We start from the raw sequence: 17,689 nt of genomic DNA on the forward strand, positions 1-17,689 counted from the left end.
ATATTGCCCGTTGAAGGACGTTGTAGGACGAATTACCCAGAGTACGCGTCATTCATTCACAACAAGTTGGCACTCTACTCATCACTTTGAGTGCTGTCCTAATCCTATGTGTTTTGACAGCCATGTCACACACAGTATGCAGATGGACGATTCAGAACGTCTTGCGCTACGGAAACAGCATGTCCGACACAGATGAGATTAGCATCCAAAATTAGAACTCGAGGGTGTAGGATACTGTCCGCTCTAACACATAACAACAATTCCACCATGCTTATCTTTGTGCCCTTGGTGTATGTGAAACTGGTCCAACATTTTATAAACCCTTCTTTATGCTCAATATTGTTGGATCACAGAGGAGTGTTGCCAAAATGGGTGTTGCGTTGCATCGTCTTGCCTAGTGTTTGAACCGGATCACGGGACACACCAGATATCACGCACCACATCTCTCAATCCTACGGGTGGCCCCTCATAAAGAATTTGGCCGACAAATTAGGACATCAGAAAAAACAGCGCAATGTAGTGGCTTCCCATTGTGCGTCTACGTTTCAAAACTACGGTATGTGCAGTTTCATTCAAGATGTGTTTGGCACTGAGCTAACCGAATAATTTATCTCCACAGAAGATCACGTGCCCTTAAGTTAATTATTTCATTCCACGGAACGCAGAATTGTTGCCAGACGCCACACAATACTTAATTTTGAGGCTTCTTATGAGATTCGCCATCGAGATCAGCAGGAACACTTTATGCAAAAATTTCTTGTTGAGAATGTCATNATGCAATGCAAAAATTTCTTGTTGAGAATGTCATTTACATAAATAATACATATGTAGATGCGTGTTCGATCTTCTCCAAAGCATGCATAAATTCGATTGTGTGTTTCTGGAATGCTTTGCATATCCATGTCTGTCAAAATGCATTCATATGGTTTTGTCAGGTGGACGCCAGAATTATTGGAGAGCTATTCGGTGCTTTCGCGTTGTCACAATCATTTACTGTCAGTTTGTGATGAATCCGAACGTTTCATTTTAGACGGAATGGTCATTCTCATGCTTCGTTCAAAACTGAGACAGTATTTCTGCATTCCACGCCGATGGAATGCGTCGCTAGGATGCTTGTACGGACCTATCGGATGTATTCGCGTTCGGATTGTAACTATACAGTGTCACTTTCGGCATTGGACTCAGTTAGCTTTCTTACGTCCCCATTTTGATTCTAAATGAGTTGAATCTGAGCGAACAGCTTGAATTATGTTTCGTCATCATTTGATTCATTTGACAGTGCTTCGTGCTACGAGCTAAGATGCATGGACCAACCCTTCGATCGCATTATGCACAACTGAATGTGTCTGCTTGTTACCGCGGTTAGTGTTTACTACTCAGAATGTCTTGGTTCATTCGTATGGATTGAATGCATCCGGAAAAGTAAAATTTGGCTAATGTGTAAATGCGGTTTTTGCCCAAAAATTTGATCGCACCAGAGAATTTGATTGCTCACGTCAAACACAGTAGACTGCCATAAACTAGTATTCTGCGAGTGATTATCAAACAAATGACACTGTCACAAACACCCGCAATTAACAACTTATTTGGAAATTGCCGATCCTATATTCTTTAGGTGTAATGATTAAAAAGGAATTTAAGAAAGAGGTAGGAGACCTGTCAAGCTTCAAGTAATTTTCGCTTTTAAAACGGAGCATGTCTGTTCATGACACAGTGGTAATGAAGGTCGTACAGACTACACCGCGGTTCTTTCCTTCCACGGAAAATAGAGAGCAAATCTTTACTGGATTCATTAAGATCGCTTCCTTGCTGGAAGCTCTTTCTCTTGGATTACAAACGCTTTTGGACAATAATTTGTTCCCTGTGCCTGTACAAATATCACGGGGCCAGTAAATCATAGGACAGATTTGATACTGATACTCCGTGAACGGAATACCAATGAGTGAGGGTAAATTGCCCTAAATACGGTGCTTTTGGGACCAATTCTGAACTGCACCCAGAAAATCAGAGTCATGTTGGGTTATCCGATATTCCAGTGTAATATTCGTGCAGAACAAATCACGAAAGCTTTCGGAGTAAAGTCTTCTTGTATTATATTCTGTTTAGAAGTCTGCCGTTTATACTTCATGCTTTTACGCCAGCAAAGCATGAACTCGACACAACGTGGCCACATTGGTTTTGATAGGGGTATTTTGAAGAGTACTTGTCGAACCAGACGAAACTACAAGACTACATTCTGCGAAAGAATACTGGCCTCCCAGTATCAGCAAAAAGTCTGCACTGCAACACTCACGCAAAAAATAGACAAATTTAATTTTTTGTGGAGGAAAATGTTGGTAGTTCAGGTAGGATAGGGGCACGCTGGAACTTTTGTAACCCTTGCTCTAATCTTGCGGTACTTTCGATCATCGACCTAAAGCTGTGGACCCGCTACGTAGACAATACCTTTGTCATCATGAAACGGGATTCAGTACACGATGTACATGAACTGCTCAACACAACGTTTGAAGATATTACGTTTACAATCGAACTGGAAAGAAACAACCGACTGCCATTCTCAGACATTTTAGTGAACAGAAAGGTGGATGGGACTCTGAAAACCTGTGTATATTGGAAAGAAACTCATACGGATCAAATACGTAACTACAACAGCAATCATCTAGTGAACCACAAGAAGAGCTGCGTCCCAACTTCGTTCAAGAGGGCGGAGACACACTGCAGCACCACAGAACTACGGAAGAAGGAAGAAAACCATATATTCGGAGTGTTCCAGAACAATAGATATCCAAGGAGAAAAAGGCATCTCAACAACGGAAACAGCAAGAACAAGCCACCAGAAGGGTAGTCCTACCTTACTTAAGAATATATTCAGAACTCGCAACCAGATTATTGGCTCAAAAAGGAATCTTCATGGCCCAAAACCGAATGCCACCCTAAGGAAATTTATCTCTAGACCGAAGGACAACTGAGAGAAAACCAAGAGGAACAATGTAATATACCAAAACAATTTTAACAACTGCAACAAATTCTACGTTGAACAGACTGGGAGTAAATTATGCACATGAATAAGGGAATACAAAGCGGCTGTCAGGAGGCATGACACCCCGCCCTTGATATCTATACACGAGGACCAAGAAGGCCACAAATTCAATCTGGAAAACGCGAAAATTTTGGCATACGGAGACACGCGACACGGAAGATATTTTCTGGAAGCATGGTACTCTACGGCAGGTTCAATCAACCGGTGCATCGAACTGGATCCAATTTACGCACCTCTACGTGCGAGAGATCAACATCTCAACCAGAACACTCAAGGATTCACAAACAAAGAAACAAGGAACTCCTTGGGGTCAAAGCAATAAAGCTCACAAGCCGGGACTCGGGAGGACAAAAGTCACTCCAACATCGACCAGATTACGACGGCAGGGGATGCCAAGCTCAAAGGTCACGTGGGCATTGGTGAATGAGGATATGAGATGACAAATCAACCAGTGGAACCGCCCGATCGAACAACTAATCGCGGTCAAAGGCCATTCCCAGCTAGCAGCACGTATATCAACACACACGTAACAAGCACTACTCAACGCACAACCACTAGCCCACCGCTACGCACCACTATGTCCAGAATAAAGATCAACATCTCAACCGGAACACTCAAGGAGGACCAAATATTAGATTCACAAACAAAGAAACAAGGAACTCCTTGGGGTCAAAGCAATAAAGCTCACAAGCCGGGACTCGGGAGGACAAAAGTCACTCCAACATCGACCAGATTACGACGGCAGGGGATGCCAAGCTCAAAGGTCACATGGGCATTGGTGAATGAGGATATGAGATGACAAATCAACCAGTGGAACCGCCCGATCGAACAACTAATCGCGGTCAAAGGCCATTCCCAGCTAGCAGCACGTATATCAACACACACGTAACAAGCACTACTCAACGCACAACCACTAGCCCACCGCTACGCACCACTATGCTCCAGAATAACGCACTGATAATGTCACCTCGGTTGGTGGTGAAACACTTGCAATCAAATTGCCCAGCTCGGCCAACAAGCCAACGACCACAAGTTCAACTGTTACTCGACCGTCTGTTGGTACATTTGTATGGTCCATATATCTCATTTGGCCCGTATATTGACTGTGTGAACAGTGATAAAATCCCGGAAGAGAACGAACTCTAAAAAGTGGAATTATGGGTCAGTGGTGTGTGGGAGAAACGATTGAAAGCACCGAAATATTACAGGTAGCGGTGATGCACAGCAAAGCAAAATTTGTGGGTCCTATTTATGTAACTCTGCTCGATTTGTGAGGTATGCATTCACACAAGGTATTAAAGTATAATTCAAACACGAAATCGGCTGTTCCCTACAGTGGGCTTGCGAAAATGTTTAGCCATCAGCCGTTGATTTAAAACAGACAGCTGACTAACAGTTATATTTTCTGTTTTTGCGTCATTGTTGCACTTTCTGCGTCCGAAGACTGGAAATTCTGCGTTCATCACTGATGGATATAAAGTAAATCGTAACTACTCACTGATTGTGAAATTCTCGCGTAGTAGCAAAATATTGTATTGCTCGAAGTTTGATTGACATCATGTGTTTGGACAGAAAACCTGTCGTTCATCCAGAATATCCATGACTACGGAAAAGAAAGGTCTAATGGAGGCAACGTCATCAGATTCCTTATAATACCACACGATAAGCCTTAAAATTCACAACAACTTTTAAGTACAAATGAACAAACCTGTATCTCAAGTAGTCCAATAATCGACCTGATTGTCGAACTAGCCTTATAATAGCCATACTTGAGAAAATGAACAAAAAACTAGAAAGGCTCGCAGCTTTCTGTGTACATAGCAGATCACATTCCGAAACAAATGATAGGGTTTCTCGTTACAAACAGACTGGACCCACAACGTCTTGACGGTTTATACTCCCCCAAAACCGCCTGACCTATAATGGAGCGTATAAGTAAAGCACCCACAACCCCTCCTCGATGAAAGGTTAATGAATAGAAATCTCAGTAACCTTCCCCTGGTCCCTTAGGTTTGGAGTTGAAAAGTGAATGGCGAGTTGCTACTTGAAAATGTGGCCTGTTCTAATGGCCTTAGACCAACCACCGCGGCTCTGGTCTAGGCCTAGACCAGCTGGCACACATTCAGCACCTACTAGCTATTAGCTTTTATGGTTTTGGTGTCAACGGTAATGATTTTAGAGACGATGTTCAGGATTACCTTGATGATTTTGATAAGATGTTCGAGATTTGGTTAATTCACAATGAATAACCTCGCAATCTGAAACTTTTATGCTTTCGTTGGGTCGTTTAGAATTGCCGGACGTAACATGGCTTTCTGGGGTTACCTTACTCCTGCGACGGCCCTAGGGGGATTCGCAGTCCACCACAATCTAACTCAAAACAGAGCAAATCATGCTCGACGGATATCCACTTTCGGTTGTACTCTGCGTTAAACTGATAAGTGATAATAAATTCCGATCTAGTCGGGGCGAACGACATGAAATTCAACAGTGAGAATGTTGCTTTTGGGGGCATTCTTTGCGGCCTGTCATGGTGAACATTCCAAGCAGCTGACACCAAAGAGACTAAGTGGCCCACATATTTAGGGTGGAGGCAATTCATTCCAGACACAACCTTCAGAAATTTTCTGAAGGAGCCGAAAATGGGCGATTCAGAGTGCAGAGCGAATTTGTTGAGTCCAGCTTCCCTGCAGTAAATTCGGTGGTTGTGCGTGGGCTGGAAAACTGCCAGGTCTAGACAGGATTACGATTCAGGTCATCAACAAAAGATATGGTTCACAGTACCAACCGTCAGGTAACAACGGTCGGTATATTACCGTCAGAAAAGACTACTTTACTGGGCCAGCTGCCACACATATTCGGACTAAAATACTGCAGGACCTAGAAACTGATTGCCCAGACCTTTCCGTATTGATCCACTCGGGATGCGAGGCTATATGTGAGTGCACCGATTGACATCTCTAAGTGATTTGGCTTTCTTGTAGAAAGGTTCCCGCTCTGACACAAAAACTTGACTAACCGCACTACCTAATCCCCCGGTTTATGAGAAGTTTGCTTCGAAAGCGATAATTTAACCGGCGATGAAGGAACCGATCTTTTTTGAAACTTTAGTTACAGAAGAGAAAAATCAATGGCATTTCAATTTGCGTAACGGCAAATTTCACGTATTGGTAACTAACGGATATTCCACTGTAAGGTCACACTATAGGGCCTTTTTGTTAGTATCTTGCTTGGGATAGGATGCGGTGAACGATTATGGCAACGGAAAAATACTGATTTTGAACACATCCGACTGAAAGGCTTCCATCTGTTACGATGAAACCAGCTGTTTTCGACCTAAACCTACTACACTGGCTTGGTGGTTAGCTTGGGCTGTGAAATGATCCGGTGTGTTACGCCTACTCGATCCCCGTTCTCCAAGCACAACAATTACAGTATGGCCAGAGGGCAGTATTCAGATCAAGAGCAGCGGGACCACGTACTACGAGTAATCATGCTATGAGGTGGTTTGGGAGTAAAGTCGTACTGCCCTCGGTGATGAGTGTGAAAGTAACAAGGTGATTTCCCCAGACCACCAGTATTTTCATATTCATGAAAGAAGCGATGCCGCATCTCCCCGAGGAATGATGCGTTAGAACATTTAAGCTATAAAAACCGCACACTCCGATCACCCAACGATTGACAGTGACTGCCGGCGCCCTATTCAGTACGGTTGAAATACTTTTAAAACCAAAACTTCCGGTGCTGTTCAACAAGCACCTGCTGGGCACAACCGCAGACAGTAAAGTCTTACTCCTTGTACCCTCGGGCTAGGCCGAGACCCTACAACTGATCAAGTCAGACCAGTGAGTCAGCGGCTCCGGGAAATGTCCACAAAAAACTACTGTCTGATGCCTTGTGGGTCAGACTTTTGATTCAATGGATAGAGGCAGGGTCCCCGAACAAACCCTACATCTTCCCATGGCCTCGTGGGTCAGACTTTTGAGTCAAGTGCTCAAGGTGATTTACCTCAAACAGACCCCGTTCTCCGGCCTGGGAGACTGGGAAGTATCATTTGCCCGCGCAATTCTATGTTCGCTGATGTCCCTCCGTAACCCCTTTCCACCACAAAAGCAAATGTCCCTGGGTCAATTGACCGCCAGTCATCTGACCGATGGGCTTTATACTCCGCGCCGCCTATTCAGAGTAATCAAGCTAATACCCTGCTCCTTTCTACAAAGGAGGTTTCAACGCCCGTACTCTGTGTTAAATTGTTAAACAGGCAATGTTCGGCCGGACCTGGTACTTCCTTAAAATTGATGCGTGCTTTATTTCTGAAGCACCCACACAAGACTCAAGTGTAGTTATGCATCTTGAAGCACCAAGGAAGAACTCAGCTCTTTCACGTATCTCCCTCCGTGTGATCTAGAAGCGAGGACTTAAAAATATAGGGCGCGAGAGTTGCACTCTGCCTCAGAGATAAACGCGCTTTATTGGATTAGATTTTAGTGCAATGTCGTCTATGTGCCGATTATCCAGCCCAATAAAACGCCTCAACGCACCTTAGTTTTTGACGCTGAAGAGAAGATTATTTATCGGAATCTGTGCGGGCTCATTCAGCGAGTAAGAAGTACTGACATTTTGTTTCTTGCAGGTGATATGGATGCCCAAGCTGTTCGTATGAACTCCTTCGAATCACATTTGAGGGGTCGACTAGGAGTCGGTACTCGCCGCACAACCAACGCTGAGCTACTCCTCAAGTTGTATGCTGATCATGATACCTTACATTGCACGCATTCGCCAGTACACCTTGATGATATCACGGTGATCGTTAACGAAGACGCTGCCGAAGTTGCCGGATTCAAGAGCAGCTTCAGCTATCGGCATCCGAGTTTTTTAGGCGACAAAAAATTTTGTATTGGAATTCCGCATAGCAAAAATTACTTGCCTCGTGGAAGTTCCAGTTGGGAGGAAGAACCAATGCTAGTGAAATTTCATTATCAAGATATCTTTGATCTGCAAGTCGCATCAGGATTACTTTATGCAGGCTTTATTTAACGAGTAGCAGGTGTACACTAACCTTCATGTCACTCGGATCCAGATAATCCAATACTCCAGCCTAAATATCCGGCTGGTTCATCTGGCGTGCCATAGTCTATATGTAACCGAATCCGAAAACTTGTCTATATCGCTTTTGGTAGATCACTGAGGTAGATGCCGTCGTCGTTGGGTCCACCATCTTTTTGACCATAATGGAGTAATATATTTCAAACACATCCAACCATCCTCAAGTGTTAGATAAGAGATTCGCTTTTTAGTCCACAATGTCCGGTCAAAGCCTATTTATCTGCATGGAAACGGTTCCTTTAGTCTTATTCCTAGGGCGCCACCTAGTGGATTCACGTGTCAGCAGGTCAGAGCGCATGGGCTAACACACGGTCATTGTGATACATATGCAGTGGTCATAGGGACTTTTACCAAAAGGGGCATGGTCCCGAAACTGTTGTGTCTACCCAGTAAGTCTCACCCAGGATGAAAACTGCATGGGATATCTCTTCGATGCCAGTAAGCTTGGTGCGTATATTTGAAAGTCCCTTCCGTCGCCTTGGGTCATTGTTTGATATAAACTCACACTCCGTCTTAAAGTTTTATCAGTGCAAACTGATGCCATCACCCTGAGCGTCAGTGAATTATTTGCGACGACATTTCCAAATTCAGTTAGCGATTCCGTCGACAGCATTTCTTCTTATTTCTGAAGAAAAGAGGGTTTTGTGCTGGCTTTTGAACCGCGCTCTCTCTATTCTCCCAGGAAGCGTCGATTCGTAAGAAGGGATTAAATTTTGCGGATTAAACCTACCTGGGTATCGTACTTGTGCTAAATTCACAAAAACGACTTCATGCTAGCCAGCTAGCACAACTGTTTTTGGCAACAGTTTGCCGTATCTGTCCTCTGTAAATTCGACTTTCCTAATAAGGTTTACCAAATCTTTGGACAACTTAAGGGAGACTGACGACAAAAACAACGCTTTCGCAACTTCATCACGCGCGCGCCAATGGTGTTGTTATTTGTTGTTATTGGTATTGTTGAAGACGGTTTTCTCTCTATTGCCCACTGAAAACTGATACTACGATGCGTCTATTAACTATCCTCTTCAGCATTCGGAAAAGCGTAATCCTCAACGTCCCTCTCAGATCTATGGAGAACGGATCAACAAACTACGTCCATAGACCGGAGCTGGTCTATTGTGTGGCCATAATTAAAGAGGCCGAATTACCTTAACCATGCACTTCTGGGGGCAGACAGCCGGGTGTGTTTGAACACAAGGGTTATGGGGAGGGCATTCCGACAGCACCCTATCCGGTTCCCTGCACACTGCGGTTTTAATGGACTAATGTTAGTGTGTTCTATTCTTGCTGTCTATGCTGTAGTCAGTTCAACACTTTTGCATTATTTCATATCAGATCCAACAGAACTTCGGTGTGTCCTATGCAGTGACAGGGTGTTTAACTGAGCTAATAAGGAGAAATTGCTAGTTTTGGCTCTCATTTGGGTGACCTGTTTTAGTAGGTTTATAACTGATACGTTCTACGTAAAAAGAGATAAGTCAGTACGTGGTCGGTTGGTTAGTAAAATTCACGTTTAGTTCAGGATCAAATACCCCGTACAAACAGATTGAAGGTGCAATTTTAAGAAAACTAACCTAATTTGAGAAGCGCACAACACTTCAAAACGAGAGGGAAGAAATATAGTTTTGGAGCTTTCCCAGTGGATGAAACGTCCAGTCCAGTTTTTAGTCTGCATATCCTATCTGAGAGCAATGTTCCACTGGGGAAAGACGTATTCTGGCCAATCGTGTCCATCGTGGGTGTACCCTATTCTGTAATAAAAAGTCCAGTTATGATGAACACGGATAGGCAAGCGAAAAAAAGTATGAATGGATCAGGCTACATTCGTCGTGCGGTCACTGATTTCCAGCCTTGGTTGTACTGGAGCAATTTTGAACACCATTCAGTTTTACGTCCTTTGTCAATGCAAAATCGGTTCACGCCTCACCACACTTCTGCTTCGAACCCAAAGTTTCTCTGATGCATATAGCTCCTTGGTGATATTCATATTCAAACTCGGGGGATATGATATCCACACGGGCGTACCTCTTTTGGACGAAATCTTTTGCTATTTGTGGTATAGGGACAACTTATTCTGGTTAGGTGTCGTAGTCAGTGTGCAGAATTTGACGTGCATATCGTTCGATCGGTTCTGCGCCGTCTGTTTCCCGAGTCAATATAAAGTGCGTCAGAAACAACTTATCATTGGATGCTATATATACGAAGTCGGGATGACTTTGTTCTTGTTCATTCCTAACTTCTTCCTGCGCCGCTACAAATCAAACCGATGCTATTCCCAATATGCTTTTGATGGACCTCTTATTGCATGTTTTTTTCAAGTGCAAGCTTATCTGTGGATGCTCTTCAACTACCTGCTACCCGCGGTTATTATGATTAGTTCTCATGCATACGTCATTCATGTGTTACGCCATCCGACTCCTGGCCAACAACGTGATCGACAAGTCCAGAATAATGTCAGAAGGCTAATTCTGACAACATCGCTGATGGCAGGTCTACTTACGGTGCTCCATTTCTACGAAGCGATCAGATATATCCTAGCGAATTCGAACGTTATTCGCTACGCTGCTGGCGCTGCGATCCAACAAGTCGGTGCCCTACTCATTACGCTAAGTGCCCTCTTAAACCCGTGTGTTTTGTTAGCCACGTGCGAAACGGCACGCATGCAGGTGATTCGGAGTGTTTTACGCTACGATGCCGTCGACACCAAGATGTCTGACACTAGCGAAACTGAGGCGAACACCTGAGTTGCTGTTGAAGTCCAACACTCGTTATTCAGCAACAACAGTTATCACATATTCGGAGCTCACAGTTATCATCGTCATTATCATCAACGTAAACAGCATGCCGTTATTATTTGAAACAAACTTAACGTCACTCGCTGTCTTTTATCTCGCCTATGGGACCCGATTTTGTGGGCTTAATATAGACAGAATCAACTTCAAGTACTTCATTTTTAAACCAGGAATTCGCAGTTTACTGGTAAGGTATTCGTGGCCATTTGTGTAAGGTTGCTTTGCACTGTTTTATTTAGGCCGCTTTCCCGTATATCTTGGCACTTATTTGCACATAAGATGATCATACGCTTACTGATCCTCAAGTACCGAATCTCAGGGAGAATTTTTACTCTTCTTGTTAGGTTATTTCTCTTCCGAGCTTGCTTAAATTCAAAGAAACTGTCGTCACGATTTATGATATATACAGTTATAATGTTCTGAGTTCCTCCAGCGCATATTACTAGACAGATGCCACGTCGAACAGAATTTCGGGGATATACAAGGCGATATTCAAACGATTAATTCACTGTACTTTTAGCTGACGTAACACACACATCGTGACGATGTGCTTTGTTCTATTTCAGACATATTCGGTGTAGATATAGACTCGGTCAGCTGAAGTTACTCTTTTGTTAAGTGATCCCCGCCCAGCGTCAAAAGCATTTGCGTATAAATCAAATGGAATTTCCTCGCAATGAGCTTGTCATTTATATATTGTACAGTGGTTTCGCTGCCTTCCGCTGAGCCGATTACGGGATGATGCGCAAGGAAGAACGGTTGACTGAAAATATGCGCAGGTGTTTTGCTACCCTCTGACCGAATTGGCGTAGTTTGACTGTCATTGCACTAGGTAGGATATTGATAGTGAAAATACTAAATAGTTTCACCTTACACACGCAGTGGATAGATTGTGACTCTGGGCGCAAAACGTCCGGTCACCCTTGAGTTTCCCTGTCACACTGTAAGTTATCCATTATTTAAATGTAAGTTTACAAATAACTCGTGGTTTTCGAAGCCCTCTGGAATATCTACCAAAAGCGATCATGTCTCCAAGCCCATACATCTAGTAGTTACTGGCTATCAGTATGTTTGTCCTACTGAGACATGATTTATGCGCACCTTTTTTGGAGCAAAGGGTATTTCTAAATGTCGATAATTCAAACATCATTCGGACGCTCCAAAATGACGTGGTTGACGGGAGGTAGTAGATATTTGATGACAGCTTTCGTACAGAAACCTGCTCTCCATCGTGCCCGCGATTCAAATCAATGTGCACCTCAAATAGATCACGGCAGCCCCCTACTTGTGAAAGCAGTATTTTCAAGTGAACCGCTTTACTGGTTCCAGGTAACCAGAAGACCAGCTGTGACCGATGACGCCTTACTTAAACTCCTATCGAATTCAGCGGTCAGAATTGCTGAAACTTATGGGGTCGACACATGTAGCTTTCGTGGTACTCAACTCATGCAATCACTTTGGTTTGCGAGATGGACCAAGTGGTCAGAGCACGAATTTACTGACCCGAAGGTGGTTCGTTCAAACCCGACCTCTGCCTCTCGACTTACCCTGTCTAGGCTTGGACAACCTGGCAGTATCCTAGCCCTCGTGTCTCGTGTGGCATGGCAGCTAGGCACCGAAGACGTGCCACAGCTGAATGATTTAGTTATTTATTTTATTTTTTCGTTTGCGAAAACTGAAGCGTACGCTGCGGCGGTAGAGTTAATCCCGGCCATGAAGATACTGATCATTAATCAACCTTGCGTTCGGTTGTTCATTTTGATCAACAGGAGCACACGGAACTGCGCACGAACTTTCCAGTAAGTCATTTAAACAAAAATTTCTACGAGGGCACGTTGCAGACCCGAAGAAACTAGGCAGATGGAAGGTACAAGATTTGTGAGGAACCCTAAGTCAGTCTATTCGAGAACACTGCTGATTATGTATAGGATCACACCTTGTGAGTTCGTTGACGCTCCTTCGACATTCAAAACTTGCCCTGAGACTTACCTGAATGGAATGCTTTACTCGAGCAGTCTTCACACTTAGCGAGTATTCACTGAATTGCTACAGCACATAATGATTGAGCGGGTTGCGCAGACNGCGGGTTCCGCAGACAAAGGACATCAGTCCGCCTTCCTTTCAGATTTTCAGAATTTTGTTTAATTGAGCATCCATACAGGAAATTACTTAACACATCCCCTCAGAATCTTCTACATGTCCGGCTAAATATTTCGGCAGGTGTTTCTCGTGAGACTCTGGCGCTTAGTAATGAGTTGGATGAGAAGCTTGGAGGGAAGGAGATGCACAAGGCAAACAGATGAGAAAATTTATTTATAGTTGCGGGTTCACTGGCATCTAATTAGATATTAGGATTGAAAATCTCAACAGAAGCAACGATACACAATAAAAGCACAAACATTTTTTTTGCAACAGAATTAGTACATGGTTATTCACGAGAAAATAGGTGATACTTTTAGAGCCGAGGTAAGGAGCATCAAATTTCCAGCTCTATAAAACTATGGGAGTATTGCAGTGCAATTCCACGTGGCATGTAAAATTGTGATGCATCCACCAGGTGACGATAACCTTCTCAGCTACGGGGGCATCGATGCTCTCTTCTTTCGCAGAGGGACGGGTTAGAGAATACCGACCTTAAAATCACATACCCTCACTGAACAACTGCTGACAGTTTTCGTAGGCCCATTATCTAATTCAGTTGAAGTAATTTTAAAAATTGTTTCCAGTGCTCTCAGAAGGTAGAATTTTTGCGCTCGGACTACCCTCGGACTATCCTGCATAAGGATGAAATAGCGAACTGTTCTTTGTGAAAAAAAATAAAACATCCCAGGGCAATTCTCGCTCCGAATAATCAGATCCTGCTTGCTGACGAATGAAAGCTTCGGGATGTTACCTCTTACCTCCTACTGCAATTAGCCAGCTAAACAGAGTTGCCTCAAACGCGGTGTTGAATTTGCGGTGCAGGTGACAGGAATCTAAGAATTATGGATGAACCGTACTGCACCAAATCATGAATGTCTTCGATCCGATTCCGAAATGAGGAACAAGGTTTGCAACATTTACCAGTGCGTGCGTGGCATAATGTGGCACCCAAATGTCGAACACATTCAGATATTCAAGGGACGGGTCAGCGACCTCTCTTCCAATGGAACGATTTTAGTGATCTAGTTAACAAGAGCTAGACAACTTCGAAACAGACGCCGGATCCATTCGTATCCTAATCCGACAAACAATTGTAGACAATCGATAATGCGCAGTTTTCGAAATCGCAATTAAATGCATGTAGTTTAGAAGGAACCGAATATCCGTTGCCACAGCCTCAACGGAGAAGTATATGCGGGCAGTCAGCTGCGAATGTGATTGTGCAGTCAAGGGATGTTATCAGTGTACTGGTCGAAAATGTGATGTGCATCTGACTTCAATAAGGATCACTCCGTGGTGAGTGCTAAATCGACTGAAGACGAACCATATCCGCGGAATCAGTTTCTCACGTACATCACACATGGCCATTGCTCGTATTCTACCCAACCGACTAGTCGATGACATTTCGGATGGAAATATTCCTGGGCAACAGTGTGGTTTTAAACGAAGAAATTAGATGAGAAGGATGAGATGATTGAAAGGGGATGTATGAGGCAGACAGAAGGGGGAATCTCGTTATCGATGCTTGCAGAACAATTACTCTATCCTACGGAGGACAAAATCACGCGGGTTCACTGATTGGATATTAGAATAAAAAATCTCAACAGAAGAGACAGTAAGCAATAATATCCTAAATATTATTTTGAAACAGAATCAATAGATGACGATTCAAGAGCAAATAGGTGAGGCTTTTAGAGCCGAGGTACTGAGCGGCAAATTTCCAGCCCTACAAAACTGCGGGAGTGTTTCGGTGTTATTCCTGTGTGGCGTGTAGAATTGCGGACCGATATATATCACAAGGTTTATCTCATATTCTGACCTAGTCTCTGATTCTGATGATGCAGTGCTCAACTGCTCTATCAACAATTTCACCGAAGTTAAGTGTGGTCGATACAATCTTCCATTATCTACACAGCTCACACCATACGCGAAAATGACATCATACACACATGGATTCCGATATTTCAGAGGTCATACGCACTGAAATTGGTGGTATTCAGCTGCTTTATAAACACGCCCGCTACCAACTACACTCTCGGATTTTTGGTACTAAACAGTGTCTTCTCTTCTCTGTGAAAGCCTTTGGTGAAGTAAGCTGTTACTTAAATAAGCATATTTAATTCCACTCCTCAGGTTAATTATGGTACCAGGGTGACAAATACAATTAGTGTGACCCACACGGAGACTTATTATTTGGTAGTATCTAACGAATGCATTTCACAAAGTTCATTTTTAACTGGGAACAAGCAGTTGAAATTTTTTTCTGTTGAACAGTTTATAGTTTACAGAGGGACGAAATCGGTCTATGGTCAAAGGCAACGTTTGTTAAATTCGGTTCGATCGAATAAATCGAATTTACTACTATCGGAACAACCAACTAACCAGCGCGGTGCGCCTTATAATATAGTGTTGAATATGTATTAGACCCCCGTCTTCGCTTAAGAATTTCGGCCAAATAGTGTTCTGAAGTAAGCTAGGCTGCTTGCCATTGTTTGAAATGTTATGATGGCATCAACTGCACGACACAGCCCAAACATTTGGCCATTTTTTGACTTGTGACATTGTTCCACACAGACTAGCCGGGCTTGGTCATCATTCGCGAAGTCGCGTTGACCGGTTGCAGGTTGAACGATGCAATATGCTGTCCAGATGTTGGCAAAAGCACTGCTGATAAATGTTCCTCATATTAGTAGTAAGGGAATTAAAGTCAACTTCAAATCACTAAGCTTGGAAATAAACCACTATCATCCAGCCATGAGATGACCTTACACACATGACGGAACTGTCAACTGAAACATTGGAAGTCTGCTCGCTGATAAGCAAACTATAAAATTGCGTCAATAGGTTGCACCCCTTCAGACAAATGAGGTGGACCGGGACCCTTCGATTCTACTATTTTGGATGCATTTGAGGGAAGTATTTGCAATACTTATCTTTTGGATGGAAAATTGCTGCACCTAAAATTTTTAGGCTGAGTTGTTTATCAGCAAACGGAAGCTAAGCAGTTACAAGCTATGGGACAGGAAAGCACAATTCTCATATGCATACAGTTAAGAAAACCTGAACCTTTCCATGCGTCTCCTCCAGCTTTCATGGATTAATTAAATTGACCGTCGAAATGCAATTGAGTAGTTGGACACAGTATGTCACTTCTGATAAACTTTCAATATAAATGGAATACATACTGCTCGCCCCCATTCGTAAGTAGAGACCTCACGTATAGGAGATCAATTTTAAATGCAAGCCCCCAAGCAGTTTATTTGAGTTCACACCCGAGTCGCTGCACATCGGAACTGATGACAGTACAATCTAGTGTTGTCTTTAAATCGCACCATCTCAGTTGGGCTAATGAAAGCATCAACCCGCTAGAAAGACAAGCAAAATAAACTTCACAGAACAAAGTAAACACAGAGTTTCATTACAAAAAAGGGGATACAAAACTGCCGAAAACATTTAGTGGGTTTTGACAATTACACTCACGTGCAGGTGAATTTGGTAGTGAACGCGCTGAATACAGACCGCCTCATGTTTCACTCCGTACAATATTCGAGATATCGTAGTATATTTTCATTAAGGAGGCTACTCGCTGAAAACTCTTTAGTATGTTTAGTATTAAGTAGCGTATTGCTTTTGATACTTCATCAAGCCTGGAACTAGCTATTAAGGTTGTCAAGGGTTTATGTCGTTTGAGCTGGGCTACATCACTGTTAGATTTCCATGTAAAGATTCAGGTTGTTGGCGTTAAGACCGATAAGAGTAGAAAAACTCTAAATGAATTGAAGGGTGTACCGGGTTCACTGTTCTTTTTGTGTAATTTCCTATGGTGTTTCAAATAATTTGCTTGCTGCTGAAAACGTTGCAAGTGGGGTAAACACCAAGTAACCTTGGAGAAAGACTCGATTGCATCCTTTCTGGTTGATGCACAGCCGTTCTTCAAGGCCTCTATGTTATCTGTCCAAAAAAATCTGAACGTATCGAATTGAAATGAATAGGTAAATGACACCGGTTAAATGAAACAACTTTTAAGGCCAGCTGCCCATGTGGCAATTCTGGTCTTATAACTAAAATTATTAGTTTCCTAATTTCTTGCTGGTGATAGAAGTAATATCCAATGCCGCTAACTATGTTAAGAAGGAAGTCAAGAAATTCGAAAAGTTTTAGAACTCACAGTCAGCGTACACCGAAATTCTTGAAAGGATGGAATGTAAGTTTTACCAAACCTGTCTTTCCACCCACAACTTGCAGGTGCATAGTGCTGAGAAGCAAAAGCGCCGCCTTGATACGATGACAGGTTGTCCGCCATCTGCAAACTCAACTGATTGACTCACTCGTACGAACATCAAATAATCCGCCCGCGCTGGAAAGCAAAATGGCCACATTGCTAGAATCGATTCTGGGAAAAACCATCACCAGCACCATTACATGCATCCAGATAAGTTTTACATCCTTCCGCCCCAGTTTGTCTTAGTTCTGCTATGGAACACTGTCTTTCTTGGTCCGTTATCTGCGGCAAACATATCTTACTAAACCAACAGTGGTGCAGTATGACTGCGTAGCATATCGGTTGCTATTGTGCGAATGAACGTAACTAACAGGGTTTAACTCTACA

At 43.2% G+C, this 17,689-nt stretch overlaps 1 protein-coding gene across 1 annotated transcript in view; it reads left to right on the plus strand.

Annotated features, from left to right (window-relative positions):
- Positions 1-8,507: 8,507 nt before the first annotated feature.
- Positions 8,508-17,689, plus strand: part of T265_08745 (hypothetical protein) — a gene marked incomplete at both ends in the record, with an annotated part of 38,625 nt that continues 29,443 nt past the window's right edge. The window contains 2 exons of the mRNA XM_009174630.1: positions 8,508-8,535; positions 10,466-10,812. Of these exons, the coding sequence (XP_009172894.1) occupies positions 8,508-8,535; positions 10,466-10,812 (375 nt within the window). The remainder of the gene's footprint in view (positions 8,536-10,465; positions 10,813-17,689) is intronic.

Source organism: Opisthorchis viverrini (genome assembly GCF_000715545.1).
Source record: "Opisthorchis viverrini unplaced genomic scaffold opera_v5_238, whole genome shotgun sequence".
Lineage (NCBI taxonomy): Eukaryota > Metazoa > Platyhelminthes > Trematoda > Opisthorchiida > Opisthorchiidae > Opisthorchis > Opisthorchis viverrini.